General features: G+C 40.0%; 1 protein-coding gene across 2 annotated transcripts; it reads right to left on the bottom strand.

Annotated features, from left to right (window-relative positions):
* Positions 1 to 5,516: 5,516 nt before the first annotated feature.
* On the bottom strand, positions 5,517 to 13,844 carry LOC133906239 (uncharacterized). Of its 2 annotated transcripts, XM_062348075.1 has the most exons (27): positions 13,539 to 13,844; positions 13,358 to 13,477; positions 11,982 to 12,098; positions 11,745 to 11,891; positions 11,364 to 11,589; positions 11,125 to 11,278; positions 10,746 to 10,867; positions 10,508 to 10,599; positions 10,377 to 10,419; positions 10,240 to 10,288; positions 9,632 to 9,780; positions 9,462 to 9,532; positions 9,207 to 9,371; positions 8,915 to 8,983; positions 8,650 to 8,754; positions 8,467 to 8,556; positions 7,995 to 8,070; positions 7,784 to 7,880; positions 7,623 to 7,692; positions 7,371 to 7,550; positions 7,159 to 7,281; positions 6,964 to 7,047; positions 6,693 to 6,877; positions 6,471 to 6,609; positions 6,324 to 6,383; positions 6,118 to 6,222; positions 5,517 to 5,996 (listed from the first exon to the last, which is right to left on the bottom strand). In XM_062348075.1, exons 1-27 carry the CDS (start codon positions 13,707 to 13,709, stop codon positions 5,883 to 5,885), a joined length of 3,123 nt encoding a protein of 1,040 aa, XP_062204059.1. In that variant the 5' UTR covers positions 13,710 to 13,844; the 3' UTR covers positions 5,517 to 5,882. The 2 variants fall into 2 exon arrangements, with proteins under 2 accessions (XP_062204059.1, XP_062204060.1); XM_062348076.1 differs by lacking the exons at positions 13,358 to 13,477; positions 13,539 to 13,844 and adding an exon at positions 12,784 to 12,813.
* Between the last annotated feature and the right edge of the window lie 7,254 nt (positions 13,845 to 21,098).

The following is a 21,098-nucleotide window of genomic DNA, read 5'->3' as shown; positions in this document are numbered from 1 at the left end:
AATAGTTTAGACTTGTGATTCTATAGTTGTCTGATATTTGTTATAGCCCCTGGTGAGACTTCTTGATGGTTCTTGCTGGTTTGTACTTGTATACCGAGATATATTTCTTGTGTTGTCTTTGCAGTAGGCTACCTATTATAATTTGATCCCTAGATGGTGTGCTACTGTAAGTTCATAGATTGATTAGCATATCAGATTCTGGAAAAGGAAGTTGATTCATCATTTTTGTTCTGTCATTACTTGTTTGAATCCTGATGTTCAGTTAATATTTCTATCTCGGGAAGAAATTGCTTGTCCTTTTCAGAATATGTGCTCTTTGATTTGGTACAACAACACTGCCCATGATGATATTGTGTGATTTTTGAGAATTTTGTCTAGGTTCTAATAACTAGATGAGAACTTAGTAAATTGTCTAGTCGTTGATGTACTCAATAGAACAATTAGGGGGCAGGACCTTGATTGTCCTAGGACCAATTGTTATTCATTTCCTGAGAGCACTTCTATACACCTACTGTCCAATTCTTACTGTACACTAAGGCCGTATTTCTTTTTTACTCCTGTTATGTGTTGTATTAAAAATTGTACTGTTTTCATACTTAATTTTCTTTTTGCAAATGATGAAATTGGAGACCATATATATGAATGCAAAGCTCGACTGGGATGGTTATTACACAAGTCCAAACAGGAAGTTGTTGTGGCATACAACAGTCAAGACATCCAGGTTGAGTTAAAATTGGCTACCTTTTAAAATAAGGAGAAATTTGATTTCACGTGTAAAGATGTCATAATCCTAGTTCTTGTTGTAATCATTATTTTGATATGTATGATGATGTGACTTGTAAGATTAATGTGTCACTTGTCGGTACTTTTGTGCATATTTATGCCTATTTTGCTATGTAAGATGTGACTTCTTTTTGTTAAATATGGTCATAATGTACTCAATTACAATATTGTATGTGTATGCGTTCTATCTATCGACTCCTTCATGGTTATCTCTATTTTAACAGCCTCTCTCCCTCCCTCGTCGGCTTTATATCTATCTTCCTCCTTCCTCAGCTCTCTATATGTAGAATACTCAACTACTTGTCATTATCGTATGCAGAATTTCCAGGAATGAATGGAACCACCAACCACCGATCCGGCCCAGGTACCAGGAGGAGTTGTAGTGCCACCATCAAACATTGAAGAAGGTAGCCCAAGCCACTACCTCAATCTGGACCAAACAGACGCCTGTAGAGGCGATGACGTAATTCATAAGTAGAAGAATGTATCTGTTCGACATATTATCGTATAGGTTCTTAATATTTTTTTCACTTATGCGCAGATGTCTGATGCTCCTGAGGGTCACGACAATGAGCAATCCGAAGAGCGGCATCGTGCCTGAGATCCCTCGAAGATGCCTATGGGACGATTTGTGATCACGAAGGTCTCACTAGCAGGGGAGCTAACTGCACCAAAAGAGAATTCTGGGACCATACAAGTCAGTATGTGGGATTGCTATTACGGATCACGTGCCCATCAGCTACAGATTGTGGACTGGCGAACGAGGTGATCCGCACATGGTTCCTGATTCAATCAAGAACGACATCCTATGGCCCAAGATATTAGAGAGATTTGAGTTCCCTGCAAAGACATATATGGACGTAATTAAGCATAAGACGCTAATGATTATGAGACTTTCATTTATGAATTGGAAGGGCACACTGAACAAAACCTATGTGCAGAAAGGTACAACGCCGAATTTCAGCAAATGACCAAACTGGATGATCATTGGCAAGCCTTTACGGAGTACAAGTTATCAGAAGAAGCACAGAGGTTGAGTAAGGTGAACAAAGCAAACTGAAAGAAAAACCTCTACCCCCCACAAAGTCGGCAGTCATAGGTACATGAAGAAAGAACGACAGTGGCAACAATAGCTAGATACACTGCGAGAGAGAGGCATCACGCCTAAGACGGAGGGCTGGAGCGAACGATCGACGCACTTCCTTCTTGTGAGGGGTGCTTCTTACTTGTCTAATGGAAACTTATGCTTTACGACCTTCAAAGACTAGGAAGTGATATAAACTCTTGCAAAAAAGCTTATGGAAGCTCACGGGCAGTCTGCACAAGGCTCTTTCAAGCCAGACAGAGATAGTGAAAAGCTCACCTTGGCACTGTGAAACAAGGAGTACGATGGCCGTACATGAGGTATTGGGGTGATGGGTTAGAAATATGGATTCCCAGGCGACGTCAACAGTTATAAGAGTCGAAAGAGATCCTAAGCAGAGCGAGATACAGAACGAGAGGAACAACAAGCTAGGATAATGGAAATGCTTGAACAAGCGCTACAAAATGAGAGAGAATATACAGAGAAAAAGATAGCACAAGTAATACAGCAAGCCCTCATGCGTCAACAGGGTGCCATTGTGAGTGAACAGAAACGACCGGCAGTGTCTCCTAATGTTGCACGCTCCAGCCCCAATGGTCATTGGAGTAGATGTGCGTCCACGGGTGTTCCAAAAGCTTACCCCATCACTTATCCCGTAGACCTCATCATAGCACGAACACCGTGTGAACTACATATTGGTGCTAGAAACATTATCATCAAGGTGGCTTCTGGCATGGCTTATCTTCGCGGCTCCCATGAACATTTTCATAGACATCCAATACCGGAGGGCTACGCCGTGGTCAAAGTAGGTGAGGCAGTTGACCAGTACCATCATATTGAGGTGGACTATCCTGCAGAGGAGGGGGCGAACACTATAGGAGAGAAGTTCTATATAGTGTTTCCAACAGGGATAGATACCGAGAACCTTTACTCTCCATGACATCTCGGGCCACCATCGCCTCAAAGATCTCCCTCTCCTCAGCCACCTCCTAGAAGAATTCCATCTCCCCAGCCATCGTCTCAAAGAAATCGTGGTAGAAGTGCACCTAATTCGGAGGATCCTGTTGTGGCCTTCGACTAGCTTTCGGAGTTGGTACCGTCGGATGAGTCTTCGATAGAATGACCTTCCAACGATGATGCGAAGGAGGAGAAAGAAACAACGGCCCGTAAGCGTGCCCAGGAGGAGGAGGATGAGAGGCTGGCCTGCCAACTGTGCGCTGCGGAGGAGCAAGAAGCAGTGTCCCGTAAGCGTGCCCAGGAGGAGGACGAGAGGCTGGCCCGTCAATATGTTGTGGATGAGCATGAGAGGGTGGCCCGTTAGTGCGCTACGGAGGAGGTTGAAGGATCAAACTGTAGTGGCATTCAGGCGTCCGACTTCGACGTCTTTGACACATCGGTGAGCCTAGAGTATAGGCGACACTGCGGTCGATCAGGCATGGTTGGGTCCTCCGCTCCACCACCATCGGCCCCCGGCATCCCCGGTCGTACACACTCCATCAACCGTCCGTGCAAAAACATGATCCTCATCGCGAGAGAGGTAAATGGATACTGGATTGGCTCAACTCAACTGACTTTTTTTAGGGTGACCTGTGAGAACTATTATGCATATATGTGTGTTTGTCTATGCCTAGCACCTTCATTGTATGACATGAATTACTATGTATTATTGAAGGTACCTTTATTATTGATTCACATTAAATATATGTCTCATTGTATGCATATATTGAGAGGGAGAGAGACGGAGAGATTGAGAGAGAAGGAGGATAGAGAGAGAGGGAGGATAGGGAGGAGAGCGGAGGGAGGCTGGAGAGATAAAACACTACCGGCTGAAGGCTCCAGCCGACAATGATGCCTTGGGAATCACTGCCGGATAAAATCACTAGCCAACAGTGAAAACATCTTTCACTGCCGGTCCTCCTCACCGACAGTGATAGTCCCTGACTATCATTATCTGTTACCCATTGTCGGCTCTAAAATCGGTAGTGATCGGGGTTCTACAATAGTGGTTATTAGTGAAAAAGGGGCGGCCATAGATCCAGCTAAAGTAGTGAGTATTCAAAATTGGCATGCTCCTACCAATGTCAAGGAATTAAGGAGTTTTTTGGGTTTTGCTGGTTACTACAGAAAGTTTGTCAAAAGTTTTGGCCTTATAAGTAAACCCTTGACCAACTTATTAAGGAAGGGAGATATATTTGTGTGGACCTCAGATACTCAAGAAGCATTCCAAACATTGAAGCAGGCTTTAATTATTGCTCCAGTCTTAGTATTGCCAGATTTCAATCAACAATTTACTATTGAAACCGATGCTTCATATAAAGGCATAGGTGCAGTCTTACAACAAAATGGGCACCCAATGGCCTTTATCAGTAAAGCACTTGGCCCTATGAATCAAGGACTTTCTACTTATTAAAAAGAGTGTCTTGTCATCTTGTTTGCAGCTGATCACTGGCACTCATATTTTTAGGAGTCTGAATTTATCATATTTACTGACCACAAAAACTTGGTGAGTCTAGATGATTAGAGATTGTCCACTCCATGGCAGCACAAGATCCTCTCTAAGCTCCTAGGGTTACAATACAAAATCTGCTACAAGAAGGGTAAAGACAATAGAATGGCAAGTGAGCTCTCTAGACTAAATACTAGTTCTGGCACTGACTGTATGGTTATATCATCAGTGCAACCTTCCTGGTTCTTTGAAGTTGTGCAGAGGTATCATAAGGATAGCAAGGCTGCACAACTACTCACTAGATTATCTGTCACTCCAGTCCAAGGGAAATTTAAAATGCTCAATGGAATTATCAGATATAAAGACTGGGTCTGGGTGGGAAACAATGAGTATGTCCATCAGAAAGTCATTTAGGCTCTTCATGCCAGTGCAATGGAGGGACATTTAGGTTTTTTTGTAAAATATCAAAGAATTAAAGCCTTGTTTGCTTGGCCTGGGGTGAAGAAAATGATTAAGGAGTTTGTTAGCCATTGTGCAGTCTACCAGCAGGCAAAAAATGAAAGAGTGTCTTATCCTAGGTTATTGCAACCCCTTCTGGTACCAGATTGTGCTTGGTAAGTGTGTGTATACGGTGAATCTATTATGTGCTTAGACGTACTATAGTTCATTGTTGCGCCACCCTTCAGTTACAATTCAATCAACTGTGAGTTACAATTCGCTACGTAGACCAGTTATAACCGCACGTCTAAAAGTACATAATTGCAACATGAGAAACTAACGATTTACATTTTAGATTGTACTTATAATCGTGTTATTTAGGTTGTACATCATTAGATAAGGAATTCGTTAGAAGTTACGCTCATCCATAATGCAACTGGAACTCAAATTTTTTTTTATTTAAATCTAGTTGTAACTCCTATCTTGTGGATTGTAACTTTACTATTTTTTTAGTTTTAACTAGAGATAGTATAATAGTAACTAGAGTTAAGACTAGGCACATGAAATCAACACGGGTTTTCATTTTCATTCTCTTGTGTCTCGATTACCCTACAACAACTTCAACAATTTACCGCTAATATCAGTCTTTTCTGGAGCTACATAAACCAGTGGCATTATATGGAAGGTACATCTAACAAATTACACAAAACAAGTACAACTTGGGGCTGCAATCGATATAGCAGTTACATATTTGCAAGCGATTACTGCAACAATCAATCAAATCAGCACCAACTTACGGTGATCTTATTCCCACATCTTTCTTCTTTACATGTACGAGGCCTTAGCCAATTCGCAGAATAGCAGCAGAAAGGGGAAAGTAAAAGAAAAGAATAGGGAGCTATAGGGCAATGACTATAGATCTCGGTTAGAACAGCAGAACAATATGTCAATCTCGACTCTCAGATACTTGGGTAAGCAATCTAATTACAAGGGAGCGTTGGAAGCAGCTGCTCCTGAAGATTGGAGCAGAGAAAAACTCGACTGGTTTGGGCATGCCACCAACTTGCGAGGACATATATGCCCAGGGGGTAGTATAGCAACTGTACAAATACTGTTGTTTTCTATGTTCAACTACATGAAGTAGGTTGGTGTTGCCTTCTTTCTCGACCCGCCTTCGCCATACTGGTCGTTCCACTGGAGAAGCTCGTTCATGTTTCTTGAGTCAGGTGGGAAGCTAGCACACACCTACAGTAAGTTATTCAAACTGGTTATCACGTGTTCAACAGTCAGTTAAGGATAAAGTGTTCTTAAATCCTAGTGGCGATTCATTAGCATAGCTGAAATAAGTAATGCACTATTCCCTCACCTGGTTATGGGCAAATTTGAAGTCATCCATTCCAAGAGCACGAATGTCCTTGCTTCCATACAACCGAGGCTCAGGCCTACCTTCAGCTCTGGCCAAACTCATCTCCTGTATACAGAGGTGGGACTTTAGTGCCGCTGGGAGGGATGGAGGGGGAGAGATGTACCTTTTTTTCCCCGTACAACCATAGATGGAGCTTCTGTGAATACCTTTTTTTCCTTCTCTACGATTTCCCGAATGGGGCATAGTGCTGCAGCTGCACAGAGATTCTGCAGGGAAGGCAAACAAGGCGATAAGTTGCCAATTCCTCCACACTAATGAACAGTTTAAGAAAAGTACATCAACATCTAACATACCTTCAAGTCATTTCCCGAATATCCATCAGTCATATTGGCAAGTAACTCAAGGTCCACATCTGATCCCAACTCTTCTTTGGATAGTATTACTTTCAAAATCTTCTCTCTATTTGATGCATCAGGAAGGCTCACCATCAATCTGTCAATAAGAATCAGTGCCAAGAGTTAAGGAGTGGAACTAAACCTGTCTAGTTCAGGCCTTCAGAGGACCATAGAAGCTACCTGCGAGGAAACCTTCGAATAACAGCATCATCAATGTCAAATGGTCTATTTGTGGCTCCAAGAACCAATACACGTTCTTGCTCTTTAGTACGCAAACCATCCCAATTTATCATAAATTCATTTTTCATCTTGCGCATTGCTTCGTGCTCTCCTGGATTTTCCCTCTTTCCTAGCAAACTGTCAACCTGTAAAAAGAACTCACAAATGTAACGACAAGTGCAAAACACATTCCAACAGACTAAAACAGTGAACAATCCATTTGTTCACGCACCTCATCAACAAATATTACCGCAGGAGATAATTTACTTGCCAAAGAGAAAATTGCCTTCACATATTTCTCTGCTTCTCCTAACCACTGAACAGAATCAAAATTGCATCAGATTTAACAGTAAAGCAAACAGAAGTAGGACACAAAACCAACTGTTATTTTGTTTTTTCCCTGAATACCATTTTGGTTGAACAGTACCTTTGATGTAATGCTTGACATTGATACATTGATAAAGTTTGCACCTGCTTCAGTAGCTACTGCTTTTGCGAGCATTGTTTTACCTGTTCCAGGGGGTCCAAAGAGCAGTATTCCCTTCAAAGGCTGCCAGAAAGAAATGTGTTGGTATACTTCCAATTGTAATTGTCAATATAATTACAATAGGTACTGTTCTTTTGAAATTGGGCGAGCACCTTTCTTAGCAGCCCTATGCTGAAAAATTCAGGTCTTTGTAGAGGGAGCATCACCAATTCCTTCAGTGTGTCTTTCACGTTGTCCAGGGCTCCGATGTCCTCAAAGGTAACTCCAATGTCGTTAGGAGGGATAACATCTAACAGAAGTTTTTTCTCAAACTCATTCTCTGTGACCACATCCTGACAAAAGCAACTTGCATCAAATTAAGTATCAGGGTTTAAGCAGATAGAGAGAAGGGAAGGAGGGGTCACCTTTAGTGCATTCTTTGAGCTTTTATTTCCATTGTGTGTGTTCTGTTCTATACTCAATCCATGCTTGAGGCTGTATCCACAGCACTAACTTAGCATTCCACAGAAAGGACTGATTAAAGTTTACATCAAGGTGTGATGCGACATGAGCGTTGTATTTTTACCTTTCAATTGGAAGTACCATTTTGCCATCCTTGTGTAAATTGGATTTATTGTGCAGATAATGATAACTAACAGCATATCCCACAATCTTATTCACATCTGAAATAAATTGGCACAACATAAATTTTCAATAGTTCTATTATTAAAAGGAGAGAAAAAGAAGAAAAAAAATAGCCCATGAGCAACAATGGAACTATGGAAGGAACAGCTTACTTTCGTTAGTCAGTAATCGATCTTTGATGGATAATTCTTCAAGATCGTTGCATTCGATTTCTTTGCTGGTCAGAAACTACAATGACAAAATAAACTAAGATTCATATTACTGGCAAAGGTTCGCTCACAAGGTTCACATTTCTGATCAGGTACGGAAAGAACGGCAGAAGACGTGACCATAAAAGGTATCAGAGGCTAGCATTCTAGCAAAATTTACTTAAAATTTCGAGGTCAGTTCCATGAGGATTTTAAAATGTTCCTTACAAGGCATAGATTTCAAGGACATATGACATTAATAAGAGAAATATAATACTCGAATAAAGTATCACAACATTCTATTTCAGAACCAATTCTGTGTGATGGTCACGACACACATAATTTACAATCCTAAACAATTATATATGACATGCTTAGCTTCCCAATAAAATGTTCTTGTCAATATATTTAAGGAAATGCCTTAATTGCAACTTACCTTACGAATATTAAGAACATTGGCTTTAGCTCTAAGGGTTTCAGTATCGCACTCTAGTTTTTTCTTCAAATCTGATAGCTGTGCTTCATTCTGCCAAAAAAAACATATATAAAAACCTCTATGTTAGACAAAGTACTATGTTTAAGCACAATGAGTAACAAAAGTGCTTAGGGATGACAATACCTGCGGAAGTTCAATGGAAATTTTATTAGGGAAAAGGTCATCTAGATGCTTTGTTGACTCTGTAGCACATCTGCTTATTTCATGCAATCTACTTCCCCAGCTATCCTGCATTTTTTAAGCATACGTTAAAAAGATGGATCAAACATAAAGCGATATTAAAAATACTACAGGCACATAAGACCACAACAGGCCAAAAATTTTAACTGGTATATTCATGAAACTTTATAGAACCACAAAATATAATGCAAAAGGGTGAAAATGTTACCGGGAAAATATTACTTAGTATCTGGTTGGCACTAGGAAGCCTCGGAAAAGGAAATCCTCCAGGATGTGACTAGAAAACAGTCCAGAGCACTCTATTAACATCTTTAACAGAAAGAGAGAAAGCACGGGAATATAACTTCACACCAACTAGTGAATTCAGCAATTATCTAAGCATTTTCTCCAACTCTACCTCAAACATGCTTCATTACCCATTATGTGCTTCATTACCCATTATGTCTTGACAACTTGTGTTCCAAATTTCATTTTATTTCCTAAAAGGTGTGCAAGTGTACCTGATCCTTGCAGCTCTCTGCCTGAGTCCGAGACCCAAATATCAGAACACCAGGTGGAAGTTTGCTTCTAAGTGGTTCATGCGATTCTGTACATTCAGTGAATGACTTCTCTACATCTTTGAGTAACACAATCAAATTGCTGCTTTTGCTTTCTTCTGAAATGACCTGAAAGGCAATGAAAACGGGGAGCCATATTGTTTCAGGCAGCAAGAAAATAATTTGTAGCGACATTGATCACCTATAAACAGCCATTACCTCAATTAACTGGCCTAAAGCAAGGCTACTAACTTCTTCACTACCAGAAGAGTCTGGCCGAAGTTCACTAGCTGCAGAAGCATCAAACAAAAACCCGTACATAAGACCAGAAGAGCATCGATAATCAACAGGTCACCAAAATACACATTGCTTAAGAAGTTCAGACTGACCACGACAAAAGAAGCCATGATTTTCCTCGCAAAAACCTCCGAGATCATTACCATCGGGGACCTGATTGTTAAATCTAACTCCAACTTTAGAGAACATGTTTTTCTCAAAAGCAAGAACCACTTTGCCTCGAAAACCGTAAGCTGGGCCCCTATAAATCAACCACACGACTTCTTAGAATGTGAAAGAAAAGTATCTTAGCAACAATAAAATCACATGACCACCACAACTAGAAGATTTATCAATGTCTAAAACATATCAAGTCCACTATGACAATGATTTAAGTGCATGCAATACCAATGCGGAAAGCGCACACTCACAAAGATATTTAATCAGCAGAAACTCTATTTATGATGAGTTCTCAAATGCTATTGCTCTATTATGTGCTCCTTTCACTGATATTAAAAAAGCTTTAAAAGTGTCCTTATTGCCAGAGCTCAAGAACACAAGGGGCCTTTGGCATTTCCTGTCTAGCTGATATAAATTAACCCACTTTAGAACATATGAAACAAAAAAAAAACATATCACAAAATCAAATAATCAACAGAGATCTAAGATGCATAAGTGCTATGTCAAGTGAAACAAGAAGCATAGCTCTCAACAAAAATACCTCGGTGTCAACTTCAACGAACCAGGACCAGTATACTCTACCCTGTCCCCTGCATAAGGAAAAAGATGTAAATTTCAAATAAAGTATGAGTAAAATTTTAATAGAACAGAAATTAAAGAAAGGTGGGGCACGAAAACCTTCTCTGAAAGTGATTTTGTTGGATTTTGCTTTTGATGAATCCTGTTTTGGAAGTGATGTATCAGCTATGAGAAGGTATGGCAAAAGTTTTGACTGTATATATCAGTAGGGGAACTCATGTAGAACTTACATGACACAGAATAAGAGAATCAACTATGAGAAGTCTAGCATCAAAATGCTTTGCAAGTGCCTTTATCAATGTTTCCTGATAAATTTCGGACCCTAGAAGTGTGTTTGTGCAAATAGTTAGACAAGTACAGAAAAGCAAACATCAGATAATTGCCAAACAGGCATACCAGTTTAACAGAACTCCAGGACCTTAGTCAATCACAATAGAATATATAAAACAAACAAATGATGAAAATTACCTGATGGACCAGATAATAGAATTCGCTGATTTAGAGATAAAATGTTTTGCAAGCTTTTCATGTACTCCTTCTTTTCCATGGGTATGAATGCAGATGATAAGAGTATGTTCTTTGTATTCTCACTGCAAAATGAGCACATATTAATAGGAAAGAAGGCGGATTTATAAAAGAAGCAACACATGCTGACTAATTTAGCACCGAAGGTACAAGAAAGTACAGATTGCTTGCTTGTTCTTAGTATTTTGAGGGGCAATATCGAGATATGACCAACAAACTGAATAGGAAAATATTCAGACATAGAGCATGAAGAGAAAGAGTCATATATATTTGATAGCTGTTAAAGCAAATCCACGAAAGATTAATCCAGATAGCATATTACCTGAGATAATATGGGAAATTATCAAGGGTTACTTCAATATCATCTGGGCTAAGAATTCCTTGTTTCAGCCCATCCTTAAACGATTGACATCCGCTCGTAGGCAAATTGGCTGATGGATTAAGAAACCTGGTACAATCGCTCTGATTTTCAAGAGCTTCAAAATTCACCAGTCAACTCGACCTCATAAAGTTGGTCCTACAATATTAGAGCTGGCCGTATCTTATTAGTTGTAAACTTACCAGATTCTGCGACTCTCTGGTTATTCTCTCCAGATGATGCAGTAGGGACTGCTAATGTGTCCTCGAAATGATTAAGTCCAGATGCTAATATGGTGGCTCCAGCATCAGCTGAATTGTCACCTTTTCTGTTTACTAAGTGAATACTCTTGCCATTAGCCCCCAGAGGTTCAGCAGTGATTGGCACTGATTCAGTAACTTTATTATCCCTTAGAGGATGCAGAAAAATCTGCCAGCGGGTCATGGATCACTCAAGATAGCAAGTTAAACTAAGAAATCTGATCAATGCTAAAGTAGCTATCAGCAAACAAATCTATATAGAAAGAATAGACAAAAGAAACAAACAATGTATGCTTTATGAACAAAATCTGACAATAAGGATACATAGGCATGCCTGCAACGTCCACGTCCACCGAAAGCAACTTCATCTCCTCCTATGAGGGGAACTTTGGTGCCTTGGCTGATTGTTCCTTCGTTTACTTCAACCCGACCATTTTTCCCTGTGACCTCTAACTCACATTGACCTCCTTGCTGGAATAAGAAACAACACAATGTTTATGCAAGAAGCCAAGAAACATAACAACATAACTGTATTCTAACAATGCAGAAGCATAAAAAGACCTCAAGATGCCGCAATATGCATAGAGTTCTGCTAACATATTGGTCACCCAAATATATGTCACAGTTGTCACCTCTGCCAACAGAAATTTCATTGCCAAATATAGGAACATGAGGAGTCTGCAATCACAGAGGATTGATATTCAACATCAGTTAAAAGTAATTTGAGCTTTATGACCAAATAATGATACAGAACAAATGCAAAAGTCATCAATAGGGTGAGAAAAATTTAAGGAACAGATTTCAGCTGATTAACCACAAAAAGGTAACTCAGGATTTTTGAATCATGACGACAAACTTACAGTGTCTTTCACATTCGAAATGCAAAAAAATATCATGAAGATGTTACGTCTATTTTTCTTTTTTCTTTTTAATTGAAAAACAGATAATTGCTTGTGGCCTTCACACGGAGAAAATTCTACCGGAAGTTCACCAACACTTGACTTTCTAAGGGTGCTTTATTATGAATCAGAAATGATTCTTTTTAGTAATTCCATTAGGCCGTGTCCTAAGAATACTTATGACCCCACTAAAGCAACCAGACAACAGACATAAATGTTTCAGCATCCTACAAATCCTTAAGTGATGCACAGAAACAAACTATCAATGAACACTTGCAAACGAAACTGCAAGCATCAAGAACAAAGGATTCTGTACTTTTAGTATTTCTCATTGTCACACCCCAGAGTTGCTTTTCTTTAAATAACAGAAACATGTCAAAGCAAATCACCAACAGAAACTCATAATACTATAGACATGCTGAAGATTGTCAAAAGTAACGTGTGCAGTTGCAAAAGAACTAAACCTTGCAGGCCACCATGAAACTAAGCATTCACTGCAGAAATTCCAGAGCAGAGTGTACCCACATAGACGATAGAAACCTTAAAGACCATCGGATGCTCGAAATCTGTAGCAAGGCACCAACATCAAGAAACGCTACTCCGGACGCCCATGTATACTACATTTGCACAGCCTAATTCCCCCCAAATATCAAGAAATTCCTAGTAACCGAACGCCAAGAACATTCAAGAAACTTCACAGAATGTCGGCACTGTTCCGCACCAACATCAAGAACACGCGCACTTGACGCAACCAAGCTCCAAGATTCTAACATGGCACAAGAACCATCAAGAAACTGCACAAATGCAAGCAAGCTCTGAAATGGCAGAAATGCAAGCCAGCGAACGGCAAGAACCATCAGACATTGAGCATTCGCGCCTAAAGAATCATCAAGAACCTAAAGAAAAACCACCAAGAAGTCCCGGCGAGCAACCAACATGGATTCTTGCCCCGAGCTGTTGGCGCCCAAAGAATGCCGAGAGCAATGGAGCAGGCGAGCAGCGAAAGTCAAACACCACACCACCCACCCATGCACGCACCTGCGAGCTCTCCGACAGCAGCTTCGCCCACGGCTTTGGCGGCTGACACTGCTCCCTCGATACCTGCGCCTCCGCTGGCCCCGTACTCGTCTCCGCCGCCGCGGCCGGCGCCGCCTCCGCCTGCGAATCCACGCCACGTCAGCACCAATCGAGACGGTCAGAACTCGAGGCTCGAGCCCACCTTGCTGCGCTTGGTCGGGGAAGCGGACTGCGGCGAGGCGGACGATGGGGATGCCGACGGCGACGGGCGCTTCTCGCCGCGGCCGCCGCCCCTCCCTCTCCCTCTCCCGCCGCCGCTGCCGCTGCCGCCGTCGCCAGGGGAGGCGGCGGAGCCCTGGCGAGCCTGCACCATGGCGGTCGCCGGCCGGTGGGTCGCCGGCGACAGCGAGGAGGGGTTCTTTCGCTTTCCGGAAAAGGAAAGGAAGTGGAAGCCGAAGCGGCCTCGGTGGATTCCCCTTTTTGCGGGGTGAATTTTTTTTTTTTGAGAGGGAAATGGAAATGGCGGAGTCAGTGGGTGGGGTAGAGGTGGTTTTATTGGTGTGGGTGGGGCCAACCTGTCAGTTTCGGATGTCGGTCTCGTTCGCTTTCTGAACGTGGATTTCTGTTGGATCTTTTGAGGTTTATCATTCTGGTTGACTTTGGCCGATCTTGCTTAATATATTTCTAGGCAAAAGTTTTGGTTCTATGTGTGGAGCTTGGATTTGATTCTCATGGCTTAGCAAAATCTGTGCAACCATTGTTGTAACATATTCAAATATTGACTATTGTGTTTTAGTGGCGGAAGAGTCGGGAATTGCAAGTGTTCTGAAACCAAGTTTATATATAGCGAAAGAGAATTATCTAGATCCGATATTGTGGTGTACTATCATGAGTTTCTTATGTTGATGCTAAAAGTATATATATTACACCTTGTGCAGCGGCGGATTCAAAGGGCTAGCGCTCTAGTCCCCCTACCGGCTATAGCTTCACTGAAATGAAGGGGTGGAGGAGAAAGGAAGAGGAGGTGGAAAAGAAGAGGGACATGTAGGGAGGAGAAAGAAAAAGACAGCCTCTTATAATTTAGTTCGAGCTCTCAAAGCCACACCAAAAGAATTATACCTTATTATCAATTGCTTTAGTGATAATTAAGAACATCTTCAGCAACTCATCTAACCTACCCTCTATAGCTAAATATAGAGAATTTAGCTTAAAAACCCTCTTCGATAGTTCTCCTAGCTCATTCCCTATTTTTTTTTTAAGTATCCACTAAACCATTCTCCCCATCCCCCAAATATAAAGGACCCCTTTCATCCCCTATCTAGCCACACTCTATTGACGTGTGAGCTATACTTTTACAGGATATCAATAAAATAAATAAGAGGGAGTTATAGGAGGTGAGATTTAGAGGATATACTGGGGAGTAAAGAGATATAGGAAAAAATGTTTTAGAAAAAATCCCTACATAAGATATATAAGGGATGGGTTTAAGGGGAGCTACCGGAGATGTTGTGAGGTTAATTAGGAGTGAGTGCATAACTAATTTAACCACGTAATGAGTGGTGTTTTTCCTAACAACAAAATCTACTCTTGAGTTCAGCCTCTTGCTCTGATGTCGCCAAACTATGTGTGAGTTATTATCAAACCAAATCCAATTATAAAGGTTAGAGTAAAGTGAACACGTATGAAACTGAAACCACATCTTGGTGTGGTGGTAGAAACATGAGGGTACAACTCCACTCATCAAGGTTCAAATTCTAGTGTTCAAGATTTATGCATACACAAGTATTTTCAATAGTATTATTTGTATGCGCATGATAGAAGCGCACTCATGTGTATGTGAGTGTGGTGCGCATATCACATAATCACTTTATCTATAGAGTTTATCATAAAAAATCAACTTTAATTATAAAATCACTTTTAGATCAGAGAGAACTCTACCAAACAAATCCATACCTTAAAGTGAAGCATCTTATCTATGATAGAGCTAACTAGAAGGCTAATGTAAAACCCATGAGTATTACACATGTGTGGATTACACGGAAGAACACAGTTTAATTTGCCGTCACTATTGTCATTGCACAATTAACCTTGAAATAGAAAGGGTTATGGCATTAATATCCTTATCTTACAAACAAGGACATCTTCGATTAGTGCACTGAGCTAGAAAAAAAGATTAGTTGTGCACTTTGCTCGAGTGTAGACTAATCCTACTTGGCGTCAGCTCAAAAGCGCCCCACAAAGCTGGAGTGAATCATCCAGGGGGAGTTAAGATTCGAGCACAATGGACACCGGGCCCCACGCAGCAGAGATCTCAACTGCCCGGCGGCTCACCTTCCAGGCAGTTAGCTGATCCTACTGCGCTGAGCTCGCCGACGGCTGACTTGGGGGCGGTTTACAGTTAGTCAACCAATGATTCTTCCGAGAAAATTCCCAATCATTCGTGTTCATTCTATTAGGATCTTTCTTACCATATTGGAGAGATAAGAAGAGGTACTACTAATTATATATCATGAGGTGCCAATTTTTAGTGCCTCAAATACCGAATTTTGTTTTGGTACCTTTCTACTTATAATTTTTTTATCTTCTGAGGACTGAAAAATGAGCACTTTCGGTAGGTAGGCATGCTGAGTCAAAAAGGGAGCTGCCGCTGCTTTGCTCCCATCCCCTAAGTTGCAACGCGTCAGATTGCAGAAAAATATGGATAAAAAGTGAAATACAAATTATATCAAACGCATATGGCATAACAGACATAATACATAATTTTAGACATGTAGATGTATATATGGATCTACATGTACATACATAGGTCATAGCGGGAAATTGATGTGAGAGGGAAAAACACTCTTGTTCCTGTCCTCATCATCGGCGTATAGATTGGCTGTAGCAGAATGTGATTTTAACACTATCCTTAGTTTTTTTTTAAGATAACAGCAAAGAGTTTTTGGCCTCTACACCAAAGTGACAGTGCACATAGTCCGGTTCATTATTATATCATAGCAGTTTAAAGCTAAAAAATTAAAAGGAAAATAGTATGAATTAGCAAAAAAATGACATGATACTTGATCATATTGATAATATTTCTAGGTGTATTTATATCAAGGGCAATTTTGACAATGCGCCAAACAGATCTAGCAAACTGGCAATCAAAGAATAGGTGTTGTATGCTTTTATTTTGATGACAAAACAACACTTCAGATTTCCATCCCAATTTTGTTTTGCTAGATTATCTTTGATTAGGATGACCCCTCTCCCCAAATACCAAAGGAAGATTTTTATCTTCAACAGAAGTTTTAATTTCTATAGGAAATTGCTTGGGAAGGATGCATTATGATGATTAATCATCTGGTGGTACATGGATATGACTGTAAATTGTCCATGTACATGTAAATTCCATTTGAAAACATCCCTTTCTTGATATAAGCTAATGTTGACTAATTTTGTCACCAAGTTATGCCAAGCTTTTAGTTTGTCACCTATGATCGGTCGACGAAAGGAAATATGGAGTGGATAGTGCCCATTACTTTCACCATTGTGGCATGTTTATTTCTCATAATACTGAAAAGCGATGGGTATTGTTAGCTAAGTGGAGTGGCATCCAACCAAATATCTTCCCAAATCCTTATTTGGGTCTCATCCTGGATTTAAAATGTGCCCCATTTTAGGAAGTCTCATGGCTTTGCTTCCACTTGTGTGAGTATCTTACTTCCAAGATATTTGTTTTTGAGCAAGTTGTGTCATATCCCATCCTCATCCTACAGCTTAAACAACCATTTGCTAAATAGGCATTTATTTTGGAGCACGAGATCAATAATCCCTAGCCCTCCTTTATCTTTGGGTTGACAAACAATGTTTCATTTTGCAAGCCTATATTTCTTTTTATGGTTGTCATATTGCCAAAAGAATTTAGATCTTAGATAATCCAATCGTTTGAGCACTCCTCGGGGTATTTCGAAGAATGACATCAAGAACATCGGTAGGCTGCTGAGGACAAAGTTTATTAATACCAATTTGCCTCCTACTAACTTATACTTTCCTTTCCAATTGTTCAGTTTCTTCTCAAATCGTTCTTCTGCTTTTATCCAATCCCTATTACGCAGTTTGCGATGATGCATGGGGATTCCGAGGTATAGGAAAGGATAGGAACCAATGGCACACCAAAAAAATTGTCTATCTTGGTCCTCAAATTCCTTTGCTTCCCCTCATTATTGGATCTCGTTTTCGTGAAAGTTAATTTTAAGGTTAGAGAGTTGTTCAAAGACACATAAAATGAGCTTCATGTTTTTTGCTTGCTCCAAGTTATGTTCCATGAAAATGATAGTATCATCTGCATATTGCAATATTGATAAGGCATCATCTACCAGATGTAGTACAACTCCAAAAATCTAGCCATCATTTTTAGCTCTAGCTAACAATTTGGCTAACATATCAGCCACAATGTTAAAAAGTATGGGGGATAACAGATCACTTTGTCACAGTCCTTTGTGTGTTTGAAAGTAGGGACTGACGTCATCATTGACTTTCATTCCTACACTCCCCCTGAGATACAGGTTTGCACTCAATGGCACCATTGGTCCACAAACCCTTTCATCCTTAATGTTTGTTGTAAGAAAGGCCACTTTATTTTATTGTATGTCTTCTCAAAGTTTATTTTTAGAATCACCCTACTTAGGTTTTTCTTATCCATCTCATGTATGGCCTCATGAAGGATAATAACTCCTTCCATAATATTTCGACCAGGTATGAACCATATTCGTGTAGGGCGCACCACGCTATCAGCCATCACCCCAATTATGTTTGTGCCAACATTAGTAAATATCTTAAAGCTAACATTGAGCAGTCATATAGGTCGATATTCTTGTATTTTTTAGGCACCATCTACTTTTGGAAGTAGTGTAATTACCCCCAAATTCAAGCTGAATAAAGGTAAAGATCCTTGATGAAATTTGTGGAAAAGGGCCATTAGATTTACCTTGATCACTTCACGAAATACTTGATAAAATTCAGTCGGGAAGCTACCATAGCTTGGACCTTTATTATGATCCATCTGGAAAATCGCATCTCGAACCTCCTTCTCATTAAAAGGCATAGTTAGAATATCATTTTCTCTATCACTCACTGAAGAATATCATCCCGAATCTATTAGATCATTGAGAAATGGTTTTCTTCAGGTGGCCCAAATAATCCTTTGTAATATTTCGTTATTTACTTCTTGAGCTTGTTTTCTCCCACTGTGGTACTTTCTTCTTGTTCAAGCTTATATATTCATTTTTTTCCTATATTTGCCATTAGCCAGTAGTTGGAAATATTTAGTATTATTATCTTCTTCTAGTAAGTCTTTAACTTTGGCCCATTGGTGTCATTTGAGCTTCTCTTCTCTTAATAAGTACGCTAATCTCTCATTGAGATATTGTTTGAACCCAATTTCATAGGCTGTTAGCACAATATATTCTGCTTTCTTGTCTAATTCATCAATTTTTATGTGAGCAGCTTCTTCTCTTTCTTGTTCATGCCACTAGTATATTTGGTCCAACCCCTTAAATATTGTGTTAGGGCTCTTATCTTATCCTATCATCGTTGAATGGCATTATTGCCCCACTGTTCTGCCTTCCAAATATCGGCCATCATGTCATAAAAGCCATCGTGGATAAGCCAACCTAGCTCAAATTTGAACAAAGGTTGCTTTCCATAATGCGAAGCTGCTCTGGTGCTGAGTAGGAGGGGAGTATGGTAAGATATGGACCTGTCCAAAGCCTCAATTGTGGCTTTTGGATACTTTAATTCCCATCCCGTGCTCATCAAGACTCTATTAAGCTTTTCAAATGTTGAGGGATCTAGCTCTTTTGCTCATGTATATTGACGTCCCAACATTTCAATTTCTATGAAGTCTAATGCTTCAATCACCGCATTGAACAATCAAGTCCATTGATAATTGAAGTTACCATTACTTTTATCCTCGAGTCTTCTCATAATATTGAAGTCGCCCCTATCAATATGGGCTGGGGTTCTTTGCTGCATACGCTTGACATTTCTATCAAGAAGGCAACTTTATATTCATCTTGCACTGGTCCATAGATCACATATAGCGCCCATATGAATCCATCGACTTTGTTTTTTATAAGGAACTTTGTATAGAGGTCCCTTTCAACAATAGATCCAATGTGAAAGATTGTCCTATTCCCTCATAGAATAATACCCCCAGATCTCCCATGGAGCAACATAATATGCCACATGAATTCTAATCAACCGCATAGGTGTCTTAAAAGATAATCCGGACATGTGCTTCGATCTATTTCCATGAGAGCTACAAAGTCTAAATGTTGCTCTTTTATTAAATCTAAAATATAATTATGTTTAGTCAAGTCGTCAAGACCTCTGCTATTAAAAAGATCTTTTTATTAGAGATTTAATTTGGACAGTGTGCTTGACTTCTTAGGTGGGCGACCAACCCTACCTTTTTTCTTTTCCCATGCACCAAAATTTCAATCATGCGGAATCTGATTTTACGCTAAAATAATTTGTAGTTTGGGTTGTCATTGTTCTGTTTAGAGCTCTCCCGTACCAATCTTTGGGTTAACCTTGAAATTTGGCCATCTCTTATTTTGATAACCAAATTTGGTCATGTCTAAAAGTTTGTCATTGCCTATAATTAATACTCTCCTAAGTCCTAAGCCAAAGTGAGGCCAGGCCAAATCTGAGCAAAATACAAAAATGTTTGCCCCAAATAAGGCTCGGTCACAAAAGAAACACCTTATGTCCAGAAATGGCATTGCCCAGCTTTCAGCATCCTCGAAACTTTTGGCTGCTTAGAAATACAAAACAATCTTGTTTCTTACACAAACGGTTACTATTGCTCCTTTGAAATCTAATTCCAGGATTTCTACAGGAACTGTAATGCTTCCTTCGAAACTCCCACGTTCCCATCGGATCCTAGAGTTTCTTCGATCACAGAATGTTTGTTCTCATCGGATCCTAGAGTTTTTTTTAGCACAAAATGTTTGCATCACAAGAGACAAAAGTGGCGCGCAGTTGTATATTTCATGTCGTATGCACTACTCACACTCCGTGCCCAACCTCGAAGTATCCAAAATATGTATAGGAATTAGCTTTGGAGTCTTAATAAAAAATTAAAAAACTATATACTAGAGACAATGACCACATTTTGTTAGTCTCCGTGGCTATACATGAATGACATTATCTTTAACAATAGTAAATTTGTTTCTCCTTTACATATTATTTTTTACATGTATATATTAGTTTCATTCGTGGTATGTGTTATATCAGCAAGAGCATCAGGAGCAGGTTACTATAACATGTATGCGACTGAGGCAGATGGCTAGACAGCTTTTTACCTAATTTGGATAACAGTCTAAACTCCGCATCCAAGCTCAAGCAGAATAATCTCATCGGAAGGGATGCATTTTCATCTTGTTATATTTGCCTTTTGTGTGATTCTTATATCGGTATGCGACTGAGGCAGACGGCTAGACAGCTTTTTACCTAATTTGGATAACAGTCTAAACTCCGCATCCAAGCTCAAGCAGAATAATCTCATCGGAAGGGATGCATTTTCATCTTGTTATATTTGCCTTTTGTGTGATTCTTATATCGGTATGCGACTGAGGCAGACGGTTAGACAGCTTTTTACCTAATTTGGATAACAGTCTAAACTCCGCATCCAAGCTCAAGCAGAATAATCTCATCGGAAGGGATGCATTTTCATCTTGTTATATTTGCCTTTTGTGTGATTCTTATATCGTGTTGC

The sequence above is a fragment of the Phragmites australis genome, chromosome 23, assembly GCF_958298935.1.
Source record: "Phragmites australis chromosome 23, lpPhrAust1.1, whole genome shotgun sequence".
Classification (NCBI taxonomy): Eukaryota; Viridiplantae; Streptophyta; class Magnoliopsida; order Poales; family Poaceae; genus Phragmites; species Phragmites australis.
The sequence above is the reverse complement of the archived record's forward strand: the minus strand, read 5'-3'. Positions and strand labels throughout refer to the sequence as shown.